The sequence below is a fragment of the Acartia tonsa genome, chromosome 13 (genome assembly GCF_053477335.1).
Source record: "Acartia tonsa isolate MP-2025a chromosome 13, ASM5347733v1, whole genome shotgun sequence".
NCBI lineage: Eukaryota > Metazoa > Arthropoda > Copepoda > Calanoida > Acartiidae > Acartia > Acartia tonsa.
Window position 1 is genome coordinate 40,707,017 of NC_137272.1, and position 23,182 is coordinate 40,730,198.

Here is a 23,182-nt window from a genome sequence, read left to right on the forward strand (position 1 = left end):
CCTGGTACACGGTTGCCAGAATCGATCATGGCATCAACCTGTACATGCTGGGCAGGGTCAGGAGTAGGAAACCTCACCCTGACATGGCAGGGGAAGTGGAGGTCCTGCCCTTGAGACAAGGGGGCCTCTCGTTCGGGTAGGGTTGGCAGAAACTTCGGTGGTGGCCGAACCGCAGCTATGGTGGTATCGCTTACCATGGTGGCTTAGACTGTAGCTTCGAATCACTAGAGCTTATTAATTATCACTGGGTCAACAATTTTATATTTATTTTTATCACTTGGTTGACATTTATACACACTTATGTGTTGTTATCACTAGGAGCTCTAGGTGTGATTCTGGAAGCACTGGCAGCAGGGAATGTCCGTCCTGCAAGGTTCAGAGGGGTGACGGCGGTAGGGAATGACCCGTCCTACAGCGCCGCTGGTTCGAATCCCGAAAATGGCGGCAGGGAATGGCCCGTCCTGCAGCGCCTCGGGTTCGAATCCTGGGAGGCAGCGGCAGGGAATGTCCCGTCCTGCCGTGCCTGTGGCTCAAAATCTGCTATCCGTCGCAGTGGTAGGGCTTACTTGTGTGCTGAAGCTTCGCAGCCACACATTGCCTTCTTAGGGAGACCAGCACCCAGCTGTCTGTCTCGTAGGTTTGGCCTTGGTGTCCTGGGGCTTGTCCCAGCTACACTTGCCAATTTAGACTCAGTTCTGTAGCCGTCTGAGCTAAATTATCCGATTGCCGTGGCTGCGCACCTAGCGCTACTCCTACACGGCACGGAAAAAGCGCCTTAACTGGCGCTTTTAGCAGGCTAAATCTGCTTGCCGTAGGCCAGAGGCCCACATATTGCGTTCAAAATGATGGAAATTCGACCTAAAAAGGCCGTCTCACGGGTCAGTTGGCTTCTCAGTTGGCGGCTGATTGTCCCCTTACTTGCCAAAGGGTCCAATCAGAGGTAGAATAGGCTAGTTCTGTAAGGCTCGATTGAAACACGCTGACACCAAGTTCTGGTAAGCCGAGCGTTCTCGGCCCACGGGGTAACGAGTTCGGATTCAACGAGCCCTAGCCTTTAATTATTCTACCAAACAAACAAGCAGGATTCAATCATACAGAAATTATATATTTAAACTGAATAATATTTACAAGCAATGTTTACTATATATATACAACAGATTATAACAATGGTTAGGTTTGAAGGGGGTGTGGGACGCTAGGGCTTAGCTCCCGGCGGTAGACAGGCTGTGGGGGCAGCGGTGGTAAAAGGGGAGGCAGCGCCTCCCGGTTATATAAGCGCGTGAGGTACGCGTGATAGTTGCATGTTTGAGTCCCCTCCCCACATTTAGGCAGGCCAGTTTGACCGCTGGGTTGCGGGGTCAACAGCGGTCATGAGATAGATGGTGATATAATAAGATTAGTGCAGGGGGTTTGTTATCATAAGTCACAGCGAAGCAACTCTGTAAACTGCCTGTCCGTCTGGGTGTCGTATTACCACACTATGCCTTGGTTCTGTAAATCCCCCTGGGGGAATCCCCAGTCAAAATAAATGCTTTTCAAGGTCTTAGCGAATAAGTTAAGAAAGGACTTGATATACACAGGTATAACCAACAAATGAAATTAATTCTAAATAATATTTTGGGGGCAAATGGAAAGGTCGTCAATTTTACTATATGATGCCCCCTAACCACTTATAGGTTTTGTGATTTTTTTCTAATTAATTTCGTTATTGGTATAAGCTGGGATATACCACTAGATCTTATTTTGGTGTATCTCTAAACCAAATTTTGAATAATGCATGACTATGTGGTCAAACATCCAACCCTTTGATTGCACGTCTTTTGTCTGGAAGTCCTAACTGTGCATAAGAATGAGTTGTGCCTGTTTTTGGACCAAGGAATTCCCCCTACTATACCTTTTATGTCTCGCACCTAACAAAGTAGCAGTATGAACCATTTTTAACGTCTTTAGCTTTGACGCGATATTGAGCCTAGGTTCCAACCTATCACCTTCACGACAATGAGCAGATGCACTAGCTACATGTTTTGGCATTTTGCTGGTTAGGAGGGGTAACTATCCCACTGGCAAAATTTGGGTTTATTCTAATTCTTGTTTCGTGACCTTGACCCTAGAAGATGATAATAGTGGTCAGTTTTATTGACGTCACTCCCAAGGAATGGAACAAATTTTAGAATATGTTTTTGAGAAAATTTTAGCAAAGTACATTATTTATTTTTTAGTAATATTTTTCTAGCATCAAAAATAAGAAAATTACAGCCGTTTGAAATTTTTAAGTAAAAAAAGACCTAAAAACAAAGGTTGTTAAATTAAAGGGTGAAGGAAGCGCAAATTGACTTAGACTTATAAAAGGTTGGAAATTTATTATCAAACAGGGGACTTGCACAAAAAAATTTAGCTCACTAGCTCTAATAGGAACTGAGATGATAGGGGGGGGGGGCGTTGAACGCCCCCCCCCCACCGACTGATTAAGGTGCGGCAAGGGGCCCGACTGTAAAGGGTTAAAATTAATTTTTATCTATTCAGGGATCTTAAAGGATAAGACAATGGATGATAAATAATTCGAGGAAAAGTTTTGACACTATTTTCCTACCCAATCACTATCCAAAAAAAAGGCACCCAAATTAGTTAGTCAACGAAAAAAAAAATAAAGAAATTATAAAACTTTGAGTACCAGCATAATTGATATATATTGGTAGTATAAAAATTTCACAAAAAAAATGTCGAAGACCAAACGTTATTGTTCTGACATTACAGTGTTCAAACCCCGGTTATAGAAAAGCCTCGCGTTACAAAATGCTTTTAAATTTCTTTTTTGGATTCACGTTTTGTGACCTTGACTGACCCCTATTGATTGATTGATTTTTACTACTCTTTAGATGCGCGGCATCTCTATAAGTGTCATTCTGCCTCACTGACTCCCTTGCTGACTGATTTCTATCAGAAAAAAATGCAATGTTTTTGATAAGATGGTTAAATGGTTTTAAATGACGGAATTTAATGTAATGCTATTTTATATAAATATCAACCCCTTAAGGAAAGGGGTGGGGGCGTTGACCCACAACTAATAATATTTTTTGGGGGAAGGGGGTGAAGACCCTTTACCAAAAATAGTTTAAAACTTTCCCAGGACCTATAAGAAGCTTCATTGTAAAAGAGAACAATATCGGTTCAGCGGTTAGCGAGATCCTTCTGGACAGACAAAAAACGTTTACTACTTTATAAAATAGGATAAACCCTTCCTTCAATTTTATTAATGGACTTTTAAAGACAAATTAAGGATTTATTGCAATATTAATTTACTAGAGGCTTCGCCCCTAGCCTCTAGGGGCTTTGCCCCAACAGGTGATCAAAAAAAAATTGAGGTGAAATTCGTAAAAGGACCAAGGAAATCTTCTGCAAAAAAAAATAAAGGACCTAGGAAATCTTCTGCAAAAAAAAATAAAGGACCTAGGAAATCTTCTGCAAAAAAAAAAAAAAAAAAAAAAAAAAATAGGGGGGGATTTTTTTGTTTTTTTTGGGGGGGTTGAGGGTGTCCCACCCCCCAAGAAAATAGCCTAAAACCACCACAGGACCAGTAGGTATATACCCTGAAGAGTAGAATCCAATCGGTTCAGTGGTTACCGAGATCTTAAGGGACAGACAGACGGACAGACGGACAGACGGACAGACATCAAGCTACTTTGTATTATAGATGCTATTGAATTGAATTGAAAATAAACCCATCATTAAAATTCCTAATGTAAATCCTGATGTTAAAAGAAAGGGTTAGAAAAAAGATAGATAGATGGAGAGAGAGAGAGAGAAATAGAAAATAAAAGAAGAATAAGAAAATGCCTAAGCGGGAGAGAAAAAGATGGGGTGAGTTAAGCTCAAAAAGCATTTTAGAGAAGAGGTCGCATATAGGTGTTACTAGCAAATAGCGAAATTTTCTTTATCAAGATTTTTATTTCATTTGGATTCCAAATTTACAGTATCTAGACAAATTTAACTTATATTGCATTGGAGGGGGATGGGTGAATGTTAAGACCCCCCCTCACCTCCCATGAAAACATGTAAAAATTTGAAGCAAAATTTTTCTGAACCTTCCCAAAAAATATATTAAAACCTTCCCAGCATTAATAAGGAGCTTCCCTACAAAGAAGATACGAGTAGATCAAATAACAAAAACTAGCGACTGCGTCCCTAGCATCTAGCGGCTCTAAAGAATATGAAAGAGCAGAAAAATAGACTAAAACCATACCTACCCAGACTTTTTATAAAAATAAAATAGCCTAAAACCATCCTGAGACCTATAAGTAGCTTCACTGTAAAGGAGAACAATATCGGTTCAGTGGTCAGCGAGATCCTTCGCTACAGACAAAAAGAGCTTGTTACTTTATATAGATAATAAAGGGTAGACGGACAGACAGACGAACATATGGACGGATATTTTAAATTCTGGAGTAGCTTCGCTACTAAAAATTGCTATTTGTTTTATTGTAAGGTTGTTAAGCCGGGGATGGGAAAACAAGTTTTTAAAGCGCTCATATATATTTTTTTTAAAGAAGGAGGTGCGTAATATGCAGGGATCTCAAGGGATAAGACAATAGAGATAAATTAATGTAATAACCAATTAATACTAATGTTGGTTAAAGTTATTGGTAGAAAAGTTTGGACACTGTGGCTTTTTAATCTTACAACATTTCATATTATGTGATTGTCCTGAAGAAATGATTCTAAATATAACCCAATACAAATTCAATCCTACTCTCTATTGGAGGATCTAAAGAGGGAGGAAGTGGACAGAACAATTTAAAGCCCATTGTCCACTCCCTTCCCTCCCTGGTAATACGTTTCTTGAATACATTATTCACCGGCCTTGGTGTGCCTGTGGTACAGCACATGTTTCAAGATACAAAAATAGCAAATTTAAAAAAGACAGTTGATTAATAAGTGTATAAGTATAGATGTATAACCCATACAAAACTTCCTGGCCAGAGTACTGGGAACATTTTACGTCTACTAGCAAATTGCTTTCTGCTCTGTTAATACCTGCAATTGAATGTCGGTTTACAGGGTTCCACCCTGAGGGCAGAGTTATATTTGAGTACTACTCTAATTTACAATTGCACATTATTGTCATTGTCTAAGATTAAATTTAAAAAATGCTGAGCTGGATCTTTAAATCATTTCAATGGTGCGCCAAATCGGGGTGAGCCAACTTTCCATAAATGAGAGCACAGCATTTTACGAAATGCCGCGCTGTGATTGGCTGAAATTCGGCGCACCCCGATTTGGCGCACCATTGAAATGATTTAAAGATCCAGCTCTGTTTTTTCAGAAATTTAAATTGTTGTTTTGAAAGTGAGTCTACCGGCGCGATGGTTGTATGTATGTGCTTGAACGCACAAATATACGGTCATACGCGCTTAGTATACGTGAATATATGTTTATCTATCTATTTATATGTGTGTCTATCCATTTGTTATCTATTTTGAAAATGTTTTTTTAACTATTTATCTTTTAAATATTTGTTCCTATCTATCTATCTATCTATCTATCTATCTATCTATCTATCTATCTATCTATCTATCTATCTGTCTATCTATCTATCTATCTATCTATCTATCTATCTATCTATCTATCTATCTATCTATCTATCTATCTATCTAACTATCTATCTATCTATCTATCTATCTATCTATCTATCTATCTATCTATCTATCTATCTATCTATCTATCTATCTATCTATCTATCTATCTATCTATCTATCTATCTATCTATCTATCTATCTATCTATCTATCTATCTATCTATCTATCTATCTATCTATCTATCTATCTATTTATCTAATGTACGTGCCTCATCTTTAAGAATCTCCTATAAGAAACGAACATACGCTACCGCAGAGATTATTTTTCAAAACTTTTACACCTTGTACCATGTAAATCACGTTAAATAAGCATTTAAGAAAATCAATTATAAAGGTTTAAAATTACTATTGTGGACGCTAAAAATCCTTATATAATGTTAAAATTATATGTATGATAAATAAATTATAATGAAAAAAGTAATATAATATGATATTCAAGTTTAAAATGTACCATAATAAAATATTTTCCTTGTAAAAATTATCAATGATTAATCTATTTGCACATGTAAATAAGTTTCATCCCTAAATTTATTCCTGCTTTAATTTTTACTTGCATTTAGGGACTCTGTCTTTAAAGGGGTAAGAGAGAGGGGGGGGGGTAGAAAAAAGAGTCTAAAACAATGACAATACTTAAATCTAAAAATAAAATAGCCTAAAACCACCCCGAAGCCTATGTGAAGCTTCCCTAAAAGAGAGAACTCAAGCAGGTTCGTAGTTACTAAAATTTTAAAATTTTTTTAAACAGATTAAGTATTTAAGAGTATTTTCTATCATTATAAACAAGCGGCTGCGACCCTAGCATCTAGGGGCCCTATATTCGAAGCAAAGCAGAAAAATAGCCTAAAACCATACCTACCCACACTTTTTTTCTACTGAGACTTTACCTAGTTTTATCAACGTCCTTAATTTTGTTTCACAATTGATAATTATAATTATATGTATTTAACCATGCTAAAGTTGAAAAAATAGAGTTGTTTTAAAATTTGATTTTCCTAACCTAACCTATACCCAAACATAAAATGTTTGTTTGGGGTAGACTTTTGATTGAAAGTAATCTCCGCTTCTTCAAAGTACATATGAAAAATATGCTGTAGAAAACTTGGAAATAATTGTTTCTGTCTGATGTACTAAGGAACGCGAGACTTGGAATTCATTTCTTTCTTCTTTCTTCAACAACCATTCTCTCATATTCCACAGTGGTATATTTTCACCAATAAATGCAGCTTTCATTGAAGGGTAATTTTTCTTAAATTTTTGACATGTGTACATAATATTTTCAATGAAGCTTTTGATAGATTTTTTTAGGTAAATGTTAACAAACGCCCCGCTGGGCTAGGAAATAGGTCCCGCAGGATTAGAGCCTCCGAATGAGGCTAGAAATGGAAGAGAAGCTACTATGAAAATACGACAAAACCTGCTACTACGTTTTCGTTCCATGATCTAAACCTTTTTTTTTCTCCATATATGTATGTTTATTTAGTCTCAAAAACGGACAAACTTTAATGATAAATGTTAAGAATAGTTTAGTGATGGTCCAATTAAAGTTTTCGGGTTATTTTTTTGAGAAAAAGTTTAAATTTTGCCTTTTGTGTTTCAAGTCATTAGCTGAATAGATATGAAATACAAAAATTATTATTAATTTTGACTTTTGTAAAATTCAATCTAAAACATCCACGAAAATGCCACTGTGCGCCGAACCCCACGTCTACACCCCGGTCCTTACCCCTGTGAACTGAGCCTATGAAAGCGCCTAGTGTCCTTAAAACCACCATGCAGAGCGCCCAATTGTGCATCTAGAGAAAAAAAGCGCTCGGGCACATTTAAAAAAAAGTGTTGAAAAAAGGATATACATTAAAGACATAAGAAAGTGTGTGTTAAAGTTATTTTTTGTGTGTATGTGTATATGTTTGTTAGTTACTAGAGGAAGATAGATTGAAGAAAGTACATACAAAAATCTTCACAGTAAAGATGCCCAGGTATTTACACTTTTTTTAGAAGCGAAGCTACTCTATAATTCAATTTGTCTGTTGGTCAGTCCGTAATGATATGGGGGAAATGTGAGCTTTTCGCCTGATATTCAAGATAGGCGGCTTATGTTTTTTGTATGTGAAGATTTCATCTAGTTTTTTTTATTTTTTTATTTTTTCATTCATAATATTTAATTGCTTAGCTACTTATGGATATTGTCATCCTTGTTTTATCATTAAATTTTGTTACCTTTTTATTTAATCACTTGAAGGCCTTTTTTACACTGAATATATGTGTAAAAAAATTTCTGGTTTCATCTTCTTGGCCTTTTTATTCTTACAGCAATAAGTTATATATATGTTTGAATATTCAATAAGATCACTTAAACGGTTAAATTTTATGTTGAAGATTACATCGAAAAGGCAGGGTTCTTCTTCGATTCTTAAGGGATTATTTAGAGAATCCAGAGCATCATCCGCTTTTAATGGGATGTGATACTCTAACACCCATAGACATTAGGTTAAGTAAGATCCATCAGACAACCAACCATTTGATTGCACGACCTTTGTTTGAAAGGTCCTAACTGTGCATGGTAATGAGTTTCGCCTGTTTACAGGCCAAGACATTACCCCATGCTCTAACTGTTTATGTCGCACACCTAACATAGCAGCTGTAGGTCCATTTTTAACGTCTTAAGTAATGGCATAGTGTCGGGCCGAGATCACCTTCCCGACGACGAGCGGATGCGCTACGTGTTAAGTGGACGCGGGTTTGATTCTAAGCTATACCTATACCCCAAAAATATTATATTTATCTAATTGTATATACAATTTCCGCCTGAACTAATGATGTATGGTAACAATGATGTAAGCTTTTTTTTTTTGGGGGGGGGGGGATTTTTTAAGAGGGGGTAATCATCACTTTACCACCCCCCCTTGGACGTCCTTGTACAGTTAGGGAGTTGAATCCATTTTTATAGAAGCAGAAATATAATCTATGATTATGGTTTGAACCCTCTAAAACTGTAATCTACCCTTCCACTTTCCCCTCTCTTGGTGAAGATATCTTCAACGCCGATACGATTTTTGAAATATAAGATTCCACTTTTGTCTCTCTTGTTGAAGATATCTTCACCAAGAGAGGCAAAAGTGGAATCTTAAATTTCAAAAATCGTATCGGCGTTGAAGATATCTTCACCAAGAGAGGGGAAAGTGGAATCTTACATTTCAAAAATCGTATCGGCGTTGAAGATATCTTCACCAAGAGAAGGGAAAGTAGAATCTTACATTTCAAAAATCGTATCGGCGTTGAAGATATCTTCACCAAGAGAGGGGAAAGTGGAAAGGTAGATTACAGTTTTAGAGGGTCCAAACCATAATCATAGATTATATTTCTGCTTCTATAAAAATGGATTCAACTCCCTAACTGTTGTATGGTAACATAAACCAATAAGTGATTTAAAGACAAGATTTCAGTTGCCATAAAAAAAAAACAATTATGGAATAGTTATTTCTCGTATCGTATTATAAACGGCTTTCCGCGGATATAGAATGTACAATTATAAGATTAAAACTGGTTTTAATCTTATGATTGTACATTTCTATATTCGTAGAAAACTGGATATAATACGATGCTAGACATAGTTTTTTCGTATGGATGAGAACCGGTTCCTATCCACCGGATTCGAATGAATACGAGAAAATAAATTAACTTAATATTTATATATCAATATATATATCTATCACGACCGACAGACCAACTGACCAATTATAAACGCATAATAATTGGTATATGGAATCTTCAATAAGAAATCAGACGCATATATTAAACAGAATCTTAAAAATCATGAATCCCTCAAGTATTTTTTTAAGGGCTGCACATTGGGGCAAATCAAGCAAAAAGGGGATTTAATTATTTAGTACCCTTAAAATTCATCCCACAAAAATTTCATTTTATACTTTTTTGTAGGCAACTTAACAACGAACAAATTTGCTTTTATGTTTTTTTCTGTCATTTGAAAGGAACATGGAGATAAAGGTCATTTAATGAAGATAGATAGAAAATTACCGGAATAACACCCCACGAAAATAGCCCCCCTTTACCCTATCCATCTAGCTATTAATCTCTCTATCCATCCGTCTATCTATTCATCTATCTATCCATCTATCTATCCATCTATATATCCATCTATCTATCCATCTGTCTATCCATCTATCTATCCATCTATCTATCCATCTATCTATCCATCTATCTATCCTTCTATCTATCCATCTTTCTATCCATCTGTCTATCTATCTATCTATCCATCTATTGATCCATCTATCTATCCATCAACTATTTATCTATCTATCCATCTATCCATCCATCTATCTATCCATCTATCTATCCATCTATCTATCCATCTGTCTATCCATCTATCTATCCATCCGTCTATCTATTCATCTATCTATCCATCTATCTATCCATCTATATATCCATCTATCTATCCATCTGTCTATCCATCTATCTATCCATCTATCTATCCATCTATCTATCCATCTATCTATCCTTCTATCTATCCATCTTTCTATCCATCTGTCTATCTATCTATCTATCCATCTATTGATCCATCTATCTATCCATCAACTATTTATCTATCTATCCATCTATCCATCCATCTATCTATCCATCTATCTATCCATCTATCTATCCATCTGTCTATCCATCTATCTATCCATCTGTCTATCCATTTACTCATCATCTATCTATCCATCTATCTATCCATCTGTCTATCCATCTATCTATCCATCTATCTATCCATCTATCTATCCATCTATCTATCCATCTATCTATCCATCTATCTATCTATCCATCTTTCTATCCATCTGTCTATCTATCTATCTATCCATCTATCGATCCATCTATCTATCCATCAACTATTTACCTATCTATCCATCAACTATCCATCTATCCATCCATCTATCTATCCATCTATCTATCCATCTATATATCCATCTATATATCCATCTGTCTATCCATCTATCTATCCATCTGTCTATCCATTTACTCATCCATCTATCTATCCATCTATCTATCCATCTATCTATCCATCTGTCTATCCATCTATATATCCATCTATCTATCCATCTATCTATCCATTTATCTATCCATCTATCTATCCATCTATCTATCCATCTATCTATCTATCGATCTATCCATCTATCGATCCATCTATCTATCCATCAACTATTTATCTATCTATCCATCAACTATCCATCTATCCATCCATCTATCTATCCATCTATCTATCCATCTGTCTATCCATCTATCTATCCATCTGTCTATCCATTTACTCATCCATCTATCTATCGATATATCTATTCATCTACCTATCCATCTAACTATCCATCAAAGTGTTCAAAGTGTCAAATTTGGGGTCATAGAATTCATTTCAGTAGAAGGGGAGAGGATGGTGTAAAGGGGGTGGATGGGGATTCTTATTTTAACAAGCTACAAGTTTCACTTAATAATAAATCCATTATAAATGTGGGCATTATTGACATAGATTTTTATTAGCTAATATCTATATTTATAATATTTATAATGATATTATGATTCTTGTTTACTGTTTATATGTATACTAGCGGCTTCGCCCCTAGCCTCTATGGGCTTTGCTCCAAGAGGTAATTAAACAAGGATGACAACATCCATAGAAGCGAATCTCTGAAATGGAAGGACAAACGAACATTAACACTTGTGAAGTGTAAGAAATGAATATTAATGCATGTCTATAAAAGATTGTAATTAAAACTGATTAAATACATGTTACTGTTTAAGGACATACTGACGTTTTTAGGGCTTGATTATAGAGATGCTTCGCTTATAACACTATACCTTAATGTACTAAGAATAAGTACTGAGTATTCAGTAAATCAGATGAATAGGATATTTTTAACATTCAAAACCATTATTTGTTGTCATAAAGGTAAAAAATCAGCTTGTTATAAAGGACCAGTAGATATATTCCCTGAAGAGTAGAATCTAATCGGTTTTGTGGTTACCGAGATCTATTGGTACGAACGGACAGACAAACATACATCAAGCTACTTTGTATTATAGATTAACATCCAGGGATCTAAGGAACAAAACAATAACCGATTAATGTATGTACTTGTATATCCCCAATATAGATACATTAAATAATAAATTATTTTACAAAATTGATTGTCTGTAGATGACAATTAGTGGTTGAAAAGTTTTGATACTCATCTTAATGAACCAACCAATAAAAAATCAATCAAATTTCCTAAAGTTGTTATGCCAACGAATACAAAAACGTTATTATAAAACTTTGAAGTTTTGGGACTAGTGTAATGTCCCCTCCCTTTCTAAATAAAACTGAAGACGCTAAACATGAAGACCATGTAACTACAAAACTTAAAAACAAAGCATTACCAATAGACAGACAGATAGACTACTTGCTAATTCATATTTAAAATGATTATAAGAACACTACATTATTTGAATGTTAGCTTTACCTTTCCGCAGTGAGGGAGGGGACATTGGGCTGTTTATAACACTAGTCCCCAAAGTTTTACAGTTGTGTGTTCAAACATTTTAACTACTAACTTTGATCTACACAAGGGGTAATTTTGTGTATTATCATTGGGGATGTACATCAATTTATTGACCTTTGTCTTCTCCCTTTAGATCCCTGATATTTGTAATAATCCATAGAAACGCTTATTTAGTTACATTAAAACATCAAACATAAAGAGGTTTAGATTTAGGTTTAGCACCCCCCCTTCCCTCCCCTCCCCATCATTTAGTCAATAGAACTTGAAAATATTCATTATCAACTTATATTCAAAGTCTGATCAAATAAATATTTCTCATAACTATGTTTTTGCGTCTTTTATTTATATGTATTACATCTTACATTTGACTTTAAAAGCGCATTTAAAAGCTTTTTCTTACAATCTTTTCTTGCACCCACCTTTAGAAAACGGGCTAAAAACCCCTACGGGGGCGCGGGGGGGGTAAATGAAACCAGTACAGGCGATTATAATATGTCTTTGGGCAATCAAATATCGTTTTTTTAGTCGGTGGCAACCAGTGAAAACATGTTTCCTGATACTGTCTACTTAAATGTTGATTTTAAAACAAACAAAAATAAACTAAAATCTTGACTTCAACTAGAATTATTTAGGACTAATTTCTTCAATTTGTGTTTTTTTCTTTTATACTGTCAAAATATATGTAATGCATGACTCATCAAAAGTTATTTTGTCTAATTACGTTAATTCTAAGAGATTTTATAATACTTTTAAAATTGTTGGTGAAACACAAAAAGTATGCCTTTTTCTGTAAGAAAATTTTTGCATTTCTTGACTTCCATGCATTAGAATGCTTACTTGAAAAGCGTATTTTTACGATTCCTTTGAAATCTGATGTACATTGGGTATGATAATACTCATAGAATGTTTAAAACTTGATTTGGGGGTGGTGAATTGATGCCCCTTGTTGCCCCTATGTGGGCTGGTATAATTGTTTCAAAACTGTCTGAACTTTACGTCAACATTATATCATTAGGTGATTTCTTTCAAATAATTTTCAATATTTAAAAAAAATCAAGAGAAAAATTAAGAGTTTCCCTTAAGGCTATTAGGCACAAAAACTGGAATGGTCTGGTTTTTGTTTTTCAATTACATGTAGCAGGTCAAACAGATTAGGTCAATTATGTAGATGGATTCACTGTAAAAAATTTGGAATCTTTTCTTCAATGTCCAGAGGTGGATTTTAAAAAAAATTTGCCCCACTAATCGCCTAGTGGGGCAAAATTGTTTTCGTGAAAAATCCTCCAAAATCACATAAAAAATTAAATAAAATCTTATGTTCATAACCCTTCTATTTTTTTTAAAGAATCCACCTCAGGGGTGGGGAAAAAGAGAGATTTACCCCTCTCAAAATAAAAAGCTTGTTTGTCAATGGGCTTAATGTTAAAAAGTAATTACAACTATATTTTTAAACAGCGCAACATTATAAAGACTAACAACTTTTTTTTTATTAAAACATAACAGTAGAGTAATTTCTATTACAGCTATCATCAAATAATCATTTAATAAGAAGACTTTTAAAACCCTTTACTGTCTATTTTTAAAATCCTTTAATAATCTTTCATTTTACTTAACTCTTTCTCGTATTAAAGGACATACGGACAAACTTAAATTCTAGTAATATAATAGCTCTGCTACAAATCATATTTTAAAAACAATTTCTAAGAGTGCCTTTTATAATACAAGTACATATAAATTGAATATCATTCTCATAAAGATAAACTAATTGAATTTCAATTATATGTCGATCCTTTCATATAAATTCGGGATGTAATTTTAATAGTTTATGTCTACTACATGGTATTATAAAACAAACTAGTACCCAAAGATTCTTAACCAAGTTATCATATTTGTTTGTTAAAAAACTTTGGGTACTTTTATTGAATTCTGATTGGGTTGGTTCAAATCAAGTAATGTCCAAACTTTTAAACCACTTATTTTAATCCACTGAAGAAGTAATTATGTTTTACATTATTGGGATTGTATATCACCTTATCATTCATTGACTTATCCCTTTAAGAACTCTGAATATTTAGACCCTTATGTTAAAAATCTTCAAATTTTAAAATGACCAATGCTGTGTTTTTTTGGATAAGTAATATACAGCTAAACTGCTATATACTGAAGAGGGTTCCATGTTATTGCTCTTCAAATTATATTCTAAACTAGCGGCTTCGCACCTAGCCTCTAGGGGCTTTGCCTCAAGAGGTACTTAAAAAAAATTGGAGATGCAACCACTTATTTCGAACTTATTTAAAAAAAACATATTTTGGTGCTGCGAACCATAAATTTATGGGTTCCCCATAACGCTTTCTTTTCAATCTTTTAAGAATTTTTTTTTTTTTTTTTTTTTTTGGGGGGGGGGGGTTAGGGGTGTCCCACCCCCCAAGAAAATAGCCTAAAACCACCACAGGACCAGTAGGTATATTCCCTGAAGAGTAGAATCCAATTAGTTTATTGGTTACCGAGATCTTAATTGACAGACGGACGGACGGACAGACAGACAGACATTATTCTACTTTGTATTATAGATAAATTGTGACTAAAAGGATTTTTGTTTATATTATAACTAGCGTATGCGCCCCTAGCATCTAGAGGCTTTAATATAAAATAAAATAGCCTATAGCCATCCCAGGATCGATGTGAAGTTTCCTTAAAAAGGAGAACTTAATCAGTTCTGTAGTTATTGTAATCATAAGCTTCACACAAAAAAAGAACCTTACTACTTTATATTATAGAATACATAATTAAAATGCTTTGAAATGTCGTCATAAAGAAAGAGATTTTAGAAATAAGTTTTCTCATATTCATTCGAATCCGGTGGATAGGAACCGGTTCTCATCCATACGAAAAAACTATGTCTAGCATCGTATTATATCCAGCTTTCTACGAATATAGAAATGTACAATCATAAGATTAAAACCAGTTTTTTTAGCCGGTGCCTGCGGCACCTGGGGGCTAAAAAAACTAGTTTTAATCTCATAATTGTACTTTCTATATCCGCGGAAAGCCGTTTATAATACGATGCGAGAAATAACTATTTCTACATTTTAAATAAAATAGCCCAAAATAATCAACTTAAGAACTAAAAGTTCTGTGGTTAGCGAGATCTTAACGGATAAACATATAAATAAACCTTCTCTACGTTATTTAATACTAGTTACTTCACCCCTAGCCTCAGGGGAAGGGCGTGTAAGGCCAAAAAAATAGCCTAAAACCAACCCAAGATTTTTATATTACTCCCTTAAAAGTACAACCCATTCAGAGAAGCAATTTCCGAGATCTTTAGCTTCAGATTAAAAAAACCTTACTTTTTTATATTATTGGATAAAATATATAAACATACATAAATATAAACATACAAAAAACTCCAGACTAACAGAATGACAAGATTTAAAGAGAAGCGCCATGTAAAAATGTCCTGCCTTATCTTTAAAAAATCTAGGAGTGGTTCTGATTGAAGATGGACAATAAGGAATGGGGAGCCACGGATTTTTCCTGTTGGAATTTATAAAAGAGACTATTATGGAATTGATTTTTTTAGCAGTGGCGTGCATAGGGTTTTGCGGGGGGGGGGTCATTAAAATCTAGGAGTGTATTTGATTTAAGATTGACAATAAGGGAGGGGAGGGGAGCCACGGATTTTTTTATGTTAGAATTTCAAAAAAGGATCCTAAAATTTTAAAACTCAAAGCAGTGCCGTGCACAGGGTTTTGTCAGGTTGTAATTCCGAAACTATTGAAACCCCCATTAAACCTAAAATGAGGGAATCATAATATAATATATTCTTTTTATTACCTTATTTTAAATTTTCTATGCTATATTGACACTATTTGCAAAACATTTATTATACAGTTTTATTTTTAAAATTTTTTTTTTAAAATCTTAAAATTATAGACAATACTAATAATTATTTCAGTAGTAAAATGAGAAGTTAATATACTTTTCTAGTAGGGTTTTTAAGACAGTTTCCCGTGGATACAGAAATTAAAAAAAAATCCTTAAACCAGACTAGATATGTGCTTTCATTATCGCTGTTAAGGCCTGGTTTTAAATACGGCAAAAGGGAAAATGATTCGCTGTCGTGGTGTCTATATTTTTCTTCATATGCACTAACCCTGTCCCCAAAACGTACATAAATCAGGGGTGCATACACTCTCACATATTATCCCACCCGAAAAGTGTTTTATTCGCGCAAAAAATACTAAAAGTAGCGGTGTTTATATTGAGAGTTAAAGCAAAGGAAAAGGATCTTTTCGTTTTGTAGTAATAATAAAGGGATAAGACAATGGTCGTTAAATTGATATGTACAAAAATTACCCCTTCTGTAGATTTAAAGTAGTGGTTGAAACGTTTGAACACTCAACTTAATGAAACAACCAATCAAAATATTCTAAAGTCCCCAAAGTTGTTCAAAGCTAACGAATGAGAAAACGTTATTATAAAATTTTGGGGACTAATGTAATAACCAGCCCATTGTCCCCTCTCTCTCTCTGAATAATAAACAGATCTATAGTATAGATGTATATACAGACAACTACCTCCCTTTCTTTTTCAAAGACCTTCTTCGTCTGCTTCTAAATTATTTTCTGCTACTTGGCTGTGTTAATATAAGCGACACCATTGGTTGATTTTCCATGACCCAATAGAAAGATTGCACTAGGTGGTGTCGATGGGGAGATACAGTTTTTTAACCCTTTCTCCCTCTAGTGTTTTACTCTAATGAATAATACGCACTTCTGAAGGTTGGTAAATTGACAAATGCGCGGAAATGATGGCCCACCACATAAATTAACAAATGCGCGGAAATGATGGCCCACCACATAAAATGTCCCTGGTCAATAAAAATGACATTTGTAATCATATTCGTGACCACCAAAGGTTATATCTTCTATGCATATGTTTCAACATTTTCCACAATTTGCTGCAGGGGGGGAAGGGACATTGGGCTGTTTATTATACTATTCCCAAAAGTTAAAAAAATCTTTGGTTACTTTTATTGAATTTTGATTGGTTTATTCATTAAGTTGAACGTCGAAACGTTTCAACAACTTATTTTAATCTACAGAAAGGGTAATTTTGTGTGTCATAATTGGGGATATACATCAATTTACCGGTCATTGTCTTATCCGTTTAGATCCCTGAATTTAATGTGTACCCTATATAAACGTTCAGTTATGTTTTTTTTTATCGACTATTAGCTGATACGCCCCTAGAGCCATCTGTGGGCTAAGAGGGCGGGGGGGGGGGGGAACCCTTCGACACTTCACTTTCAATGTTAGTTTTAATGTACAAATGATGGGGGGGGGGAGTATATTTTTCCTCGATTTCGATTCTCTCGTTAGAGTTGAGATATACTTCTCTAAAATAGATATAAACCTTCCCTGGACATGTAAGAAGCTTTACTGTAAAGGAAAACCAAAGATTTCGAGATCTTTCACTACAGACAGATACTAGAATTCTTTTATTCATTATAACACTTAAGTCTGATTACAACTGCATTACTAAGGAGTTGTCATAATGTCGAGTTTATTATCAGGCAGATGCGCTCTTATAAAATCTCTAATATGACAACTACAAACAATTTTTAAATACCATCTTGGTCGACAAAAGCTAATAAGATATCTTCAGTTCAATCTGGGACCTTTTAAATCTCATAAAAGGAAAAGTAGGTTGCGGGTAAAATCCGCAAAAGTGTGTGTTTTAAGGCTTAAAAATAGTATATAGTAGAACGATAATATTCACTAAATATGTGTATTTCTTATTGAAAAGAACTATAGACAAATTTTTTTTTTAAATAACATAAATTTTTATCGTTCTACTACTGTTTTTAACTTATAACACATAACCTTTACAGATTTTACCCGCAACTTAATTTTCCCTTTATTGTATTCTTATTGACACTTACATTTAGATCTTAGATCAAGTATATGTATTTTGTGTAATATGCACACAAGAAAAAAAATCCTGAAAGGCTTGCTCTAAATGTCTAAACAAGTTTTTTAGCTCCGCTACAACAGACAAAATTATCTCTTTTATTATAATTTTCTTTAAGTCAACATGTAAAATCGCTATAGTAAACAAAAAAAAACACACACATATGAAAATAAAACAAAGAATAGTTTTTTCGTATGGATGGGAACCGGTTCCTTTCCACCGGATTCGAATGAATTTAAGAAAAAACGTGTTAACACTGCAAGAACTATTAAAACCGTAACATCATGTATAGAATACACGATAAAATCCTTTTGATTTCATTATATAAGACTCTACAATTTCCCCCCTCCCACCCCATAATCAAAGAAGAATTCTTAAGATTTAAAATTCTCTTATATAAATTAGAAAGAAATTTTATGTTCATGGAAAGGGGGACATTGCAATGTTTATTATATTGGTGCCAAAAGTTTTATTTATAAACATGTCATTAAATTTGGGGTAATTTTGTTTATCATAGTTAAGGGTATACATTGTCTAATTGTCTTACTTTATAACTCATTTTGTCCGTCTGTCGGTACGGTCCATCTGTCCATAATCACATTGGATTTTGAAGAAAAAAAAGCTACACTTTGATCATCCACAAAATTCTCATACAAGTTTGCACAATGATCTGTTTCTATCGGCGCAACTACTCTACAATTTGCTCAGCCTTGCTGTTAAAATTGACAGAACACACAACTTTTTCCACAAGCATCTACGGAATGGCAGCGGAGGTAAGAAAAATAGCCTAAAACCGCCCCCAGACAATTGTAAAGCTTCCCAGATCAAGCAATTGCTGAGATGTTTAGCTTCAGACGAAAAACCATACTACTTTATGTAATACTAGTTACTTCACCCTTAGCCTCTAGGCGGATATCGAAAACTCGCCTAAAACCACTCTAAGCTTCTCTGAAAATTACAATCCAGAAGGACAACAATTTCTAAGATATTTAGCTTCAAAAAAACCTACAAAAACCCTTTTTATAGCACGACCTTTCTTTTGAAATTCTAACTGTTTTTTATGCTTAAAAATTGCCCTACTTATTGGTCTTTATTCTATTCTTTTCTCAAATTTTGCTTTTCAATCAAATGATTATTTTTGTATTGCTGCGCTTCTTACAACCCTTGTGTCCAATTTAAATGAATACATAGAGCAGAAATCAGGGATAAAAAGTATGGTAAATCTTTTCAAAATTCTTTATTTCATTCTAAAGAAAATGTGGATGTTTGTATGTGTGTGTTTCAAAAGACCTCTAAACACTTTTTTAATGAGCCCATCAAGTTTTAGACTATTTGGAGTGAAAATTTAAGAAAATATCTGTCTACCCACCCTGAAAATTCATTTTAATATTCTTCATTTGATCCTATAGAAACTGGATGTATGTAAGTGTGTGTGTGTGTTTAAAAAGATCTCTAAACCCATTTTTGATAAACCCTGACACCCCTATTTTGTTGATATTATATAATTATAATATATCGTTCATTGATCTATCCCTACAACCCTGATTTAAAATTTGCACATGTGCAGAAACTAAACCAAAATTCCCATTGCGCTCCACCTCCAGGAGAGAACAAATATCCAGAAAAACTATTTTACCTCTAACTTTTCCGCCATTTAAAAACTAATAATGGTCATGATATATATATATATTCAGAAATTGCTATTTACAAATAGGAGTATATCATGATTAAAAGAAAAGCTAGAGGAAAGACCCAAATTCTATTAAAAACAAGAATGACAACATCCATAAAAGCGAAGCTCAACACATCAAACAATCAGAAAAAACGTACATTCACAAGTATAGAGTTGCCAAATGTGGACATACTTACATTTTAAGTATAAATCATAGAGATGCTACGCATTGTAAATTGTACCTGATTGTTATGGGAATCAAAAACATGTTTTCAACCGTAAAGCCATTATAATATGCTTACTAGCCTGTCCCGGATTTAAAATATTTTGTTAAAATTTTTGCCCCCAGCCATAATATAGTTGATTTATGCAAAATATTGACCCATGCAAAATATTTTTTCTGTAATGCAAAAATTGCGATGGTACAAGCACTGCAAAGTTTTTAAAATTTGCAAAAAAGACCTGTTTTTAAAGCTCTTGTACCATCTCAATTTTAAAGATTTTTACCAAATTTCAATTCTAGTGTGTCTATATAAACCTGAAATTTACCAAAAAAAATGGGGGCAGTCTCAATTCTTACATATAATGGAAGAAGGTGTAGCAAGTAATTTTCCAAAGTAAAAATTGCCAGATTTCATACATAAATAATGGGGTTGGGCTGGAATTGATAGATACAGATATCCGGCTGATTCATAATTCTGGATATCAAGTATTTAGGGTTATATTGACACACTAGAATTGAAATTTCGTAAAAATCTTTAAAATTGAGATGGTACAAACTTTTTAAAATCTGCAAATAGACCGTTTTTAAAGCTTTTGTTTCATCTCAATTTGAAAGATTTTTATGAAATTTCAATTCTAGTGTGTCAATATAAACCTAAATACTTTATATCCAGAATTATAGATCAGCCGGATATCTGTATCCATCCAATCCGGCCTAACCCAATTATTTGTGTATGAAATCTGGCAATTTTTACTTTGAAAGATTACTTGCTACACCTTTGTCCTTCCTATGTTAGAATTGAGACTGCCCCCATTTTTTTTGGTAAATTTCAGGTTTATTTTGACACACTAGAATTGAAATTTGGTAAAAATCTTTAAAATTGAGATGGTACAAGAGCTTTAAAAACAGGTCTTTTTGCAAATTTAAAAAATTTTGCAGTGCTTGTACCATCGCAATTTTTGCATTACAGAAAAAATATTTTGCATGGGTCATTATTTTGCATAAATCAACCATATTATGGCTGGGGGCAAAAATTTTAACAAAATTTTTCTAAAAAGGGACAGGGTAATGCTTACCCTAAATGTAGAAAAGTTTTGCTTTTAATTTTTAATCCTTTGGCTATATAGGTTTTCAAGGTTTTTGTTATAATCCAATGTTACAAAACTTTATTATATAAAGAATATCCCTCCCTTTCTATGCACCTAACTCGCCGCTGGTCGTGAGATGCCACGGGGCTCCACAGGGACCCTAGGGGTACATCTTCAAATTTTTTTTATGTCAACACCCCTAGGAGTTTTTATGAGGGAGGGGGGCAATATTGTTTTCACAGGGCTATACAACACAAAGGGGCAAAGTTTCGCACGTTTAAAAGTCCTAAAGCCTCCCCAGATCTAACACTGAACTTTAGTTAAAATTCTGGATCGACTGTTTCTGAGATCTTACACCTTTATAGACTTTAAAGTACAAGTACAATGATTTATCTTTTGTACTGGTAAAACTAGGATTTTTATCAAAATTGTATTTTAATTTTACAGGGGTGCTGCCACTTTTACCACTAGCAAAAATATAACCACTGTATTTTTGACAAAAAGTGGGTGTGTTTTTGTCAATTTCGTTTTTAGCTGTATTTTTGGCAATATTTTTTATCCACTGTCCAATTTACACCTTTACTACTGTCATAAACACAGTTTTACTGTCATTTTCACACCCACGAAGTTCAATGGTGCTGTCAAATTCACAGTTTGATGACAAAATACACCTAAATATTTTTACCTTAATATAAGTATTTTACAACCTTTGCAAGGAGGTTCTAAATGTTCATTATACAAATTTAAAACTTTATAATGTAATACTTGTGAACAAGTAGGGGATACCGGAAAGTGTCATGTGTGACGTCATAAAAATACGTCTATCATCCATCTCTTTTTTAGTTTCCTTTCCGACTCTTCCTCTTATCCTTCCTTTTTAGACGTATTTTTTTGACGTCCCGAATCACACTTTCTGTTGTCCCAACAATTAGCAATTTTTGTAATTTTTCATGTGTTACTTATAAAGCAAAGGCTCCAGCAAATATGCAACAATATACTAAATTATACGTCTATGTTCTATCCCTGAATCCATGATTCAATTTAAAAAGCCAAAACGTACGCGTGACACCGGATTTGCTAATGGATCGTAAAAACTGTTTCAATCTATTCACAAAATGATAGACAAATAGATAGATATATGGGAAGATAGATAGATGATCTTTACAATAGTTTCAACCCATTCAAAAGTAAATAGATGTATAGATAGTTATATGGATAAATAGATAGATAGATGGGTAGATAGATAGATAGACAGACAGAAGAATGGATTTGTAGATACGGTACTACGTCAAACCCTAGATACGTCAAACAGTAGATGCGACAAACGCTAGACAGACAAACAGTAGACAGACAAACCCTAGACACGACATACGCTAGATACGACAAACACTAGAATGCGACAAACGCTAGAATATGACAAACGCTAGATTTTTTCTAAGGGCGACAAACAATAGATACGACAAACGCTAGAATTAATCCTTATAAAAAATTAAAAGGATGTTTGTTTGTCTATACCAAAGGATCTCGCTAAATGCTGAACCGATCGGATTCTCCTTAACAGGGTAGCTTCTCATAGGTCCTGGGAAGGATTATAACTATTTTGGGGGAGGGTACCACCACCCTCCCCAGATATTTAGAAGAAATTACTCCCCCCCCCCAAAAAAAAAATAATATTTTAAAATATACTAAAATAAAAAATGAGGTTGATGGGGGGGTCAAAAGTTTTATAAGAAAGTTTTCTTATTCATTGGCTAAGAAACTTTTGGCACTTTAATGAAGTTTATTGATTAGTTTAATAAGTTGAGTGTTCAAACGTTTTAACCACTAATTTTATGCTATAGGGGATGTACATTTTCGGCCATTATCTTATCCCTCTAGATCCCTGCATTAATAGTAATATAAATTTAGTATTTATGAACGAAAACATCTTTGAATATTTTTTTAAGTTTAAATTCTAGGGTATGTCGCTTCTAGTGTTTGTCGCACTTTAAAAATTCTACTGTTTGTCGCGAAATTGAAAATTCTACTGTTTGTCGTAGTCTAGTGTTTGACGCATCTATTGTTTGT

At 34.2% G+C, this 23,182-nt stretch overlaps 1 protein-coding gene across 1 annotated transcript in view; it reads left to right on the top strand.

Annotated features, from left to right (window-relative positions):
• Positions 1-7,397: 7,397 nt before the first annotated feature.
• Positions 7,398-23,182, top strand: part of LOC145335307 (uncharacterized) — a 111,336-nt gene continuing 95,551 nt past the window's right edge. The window contains exon 1 of the mRNA XM_080181043.1: positions 7,398-7,608. Coding sequence (XP_080037169.1) covers positions 7,601-7,608 — 8 coding nt within the window. The 5' untranslated portion in view covers positions 7,398-7,600. The remainder of the gene's footprint in view (positions 7,609-23,182) is intronic.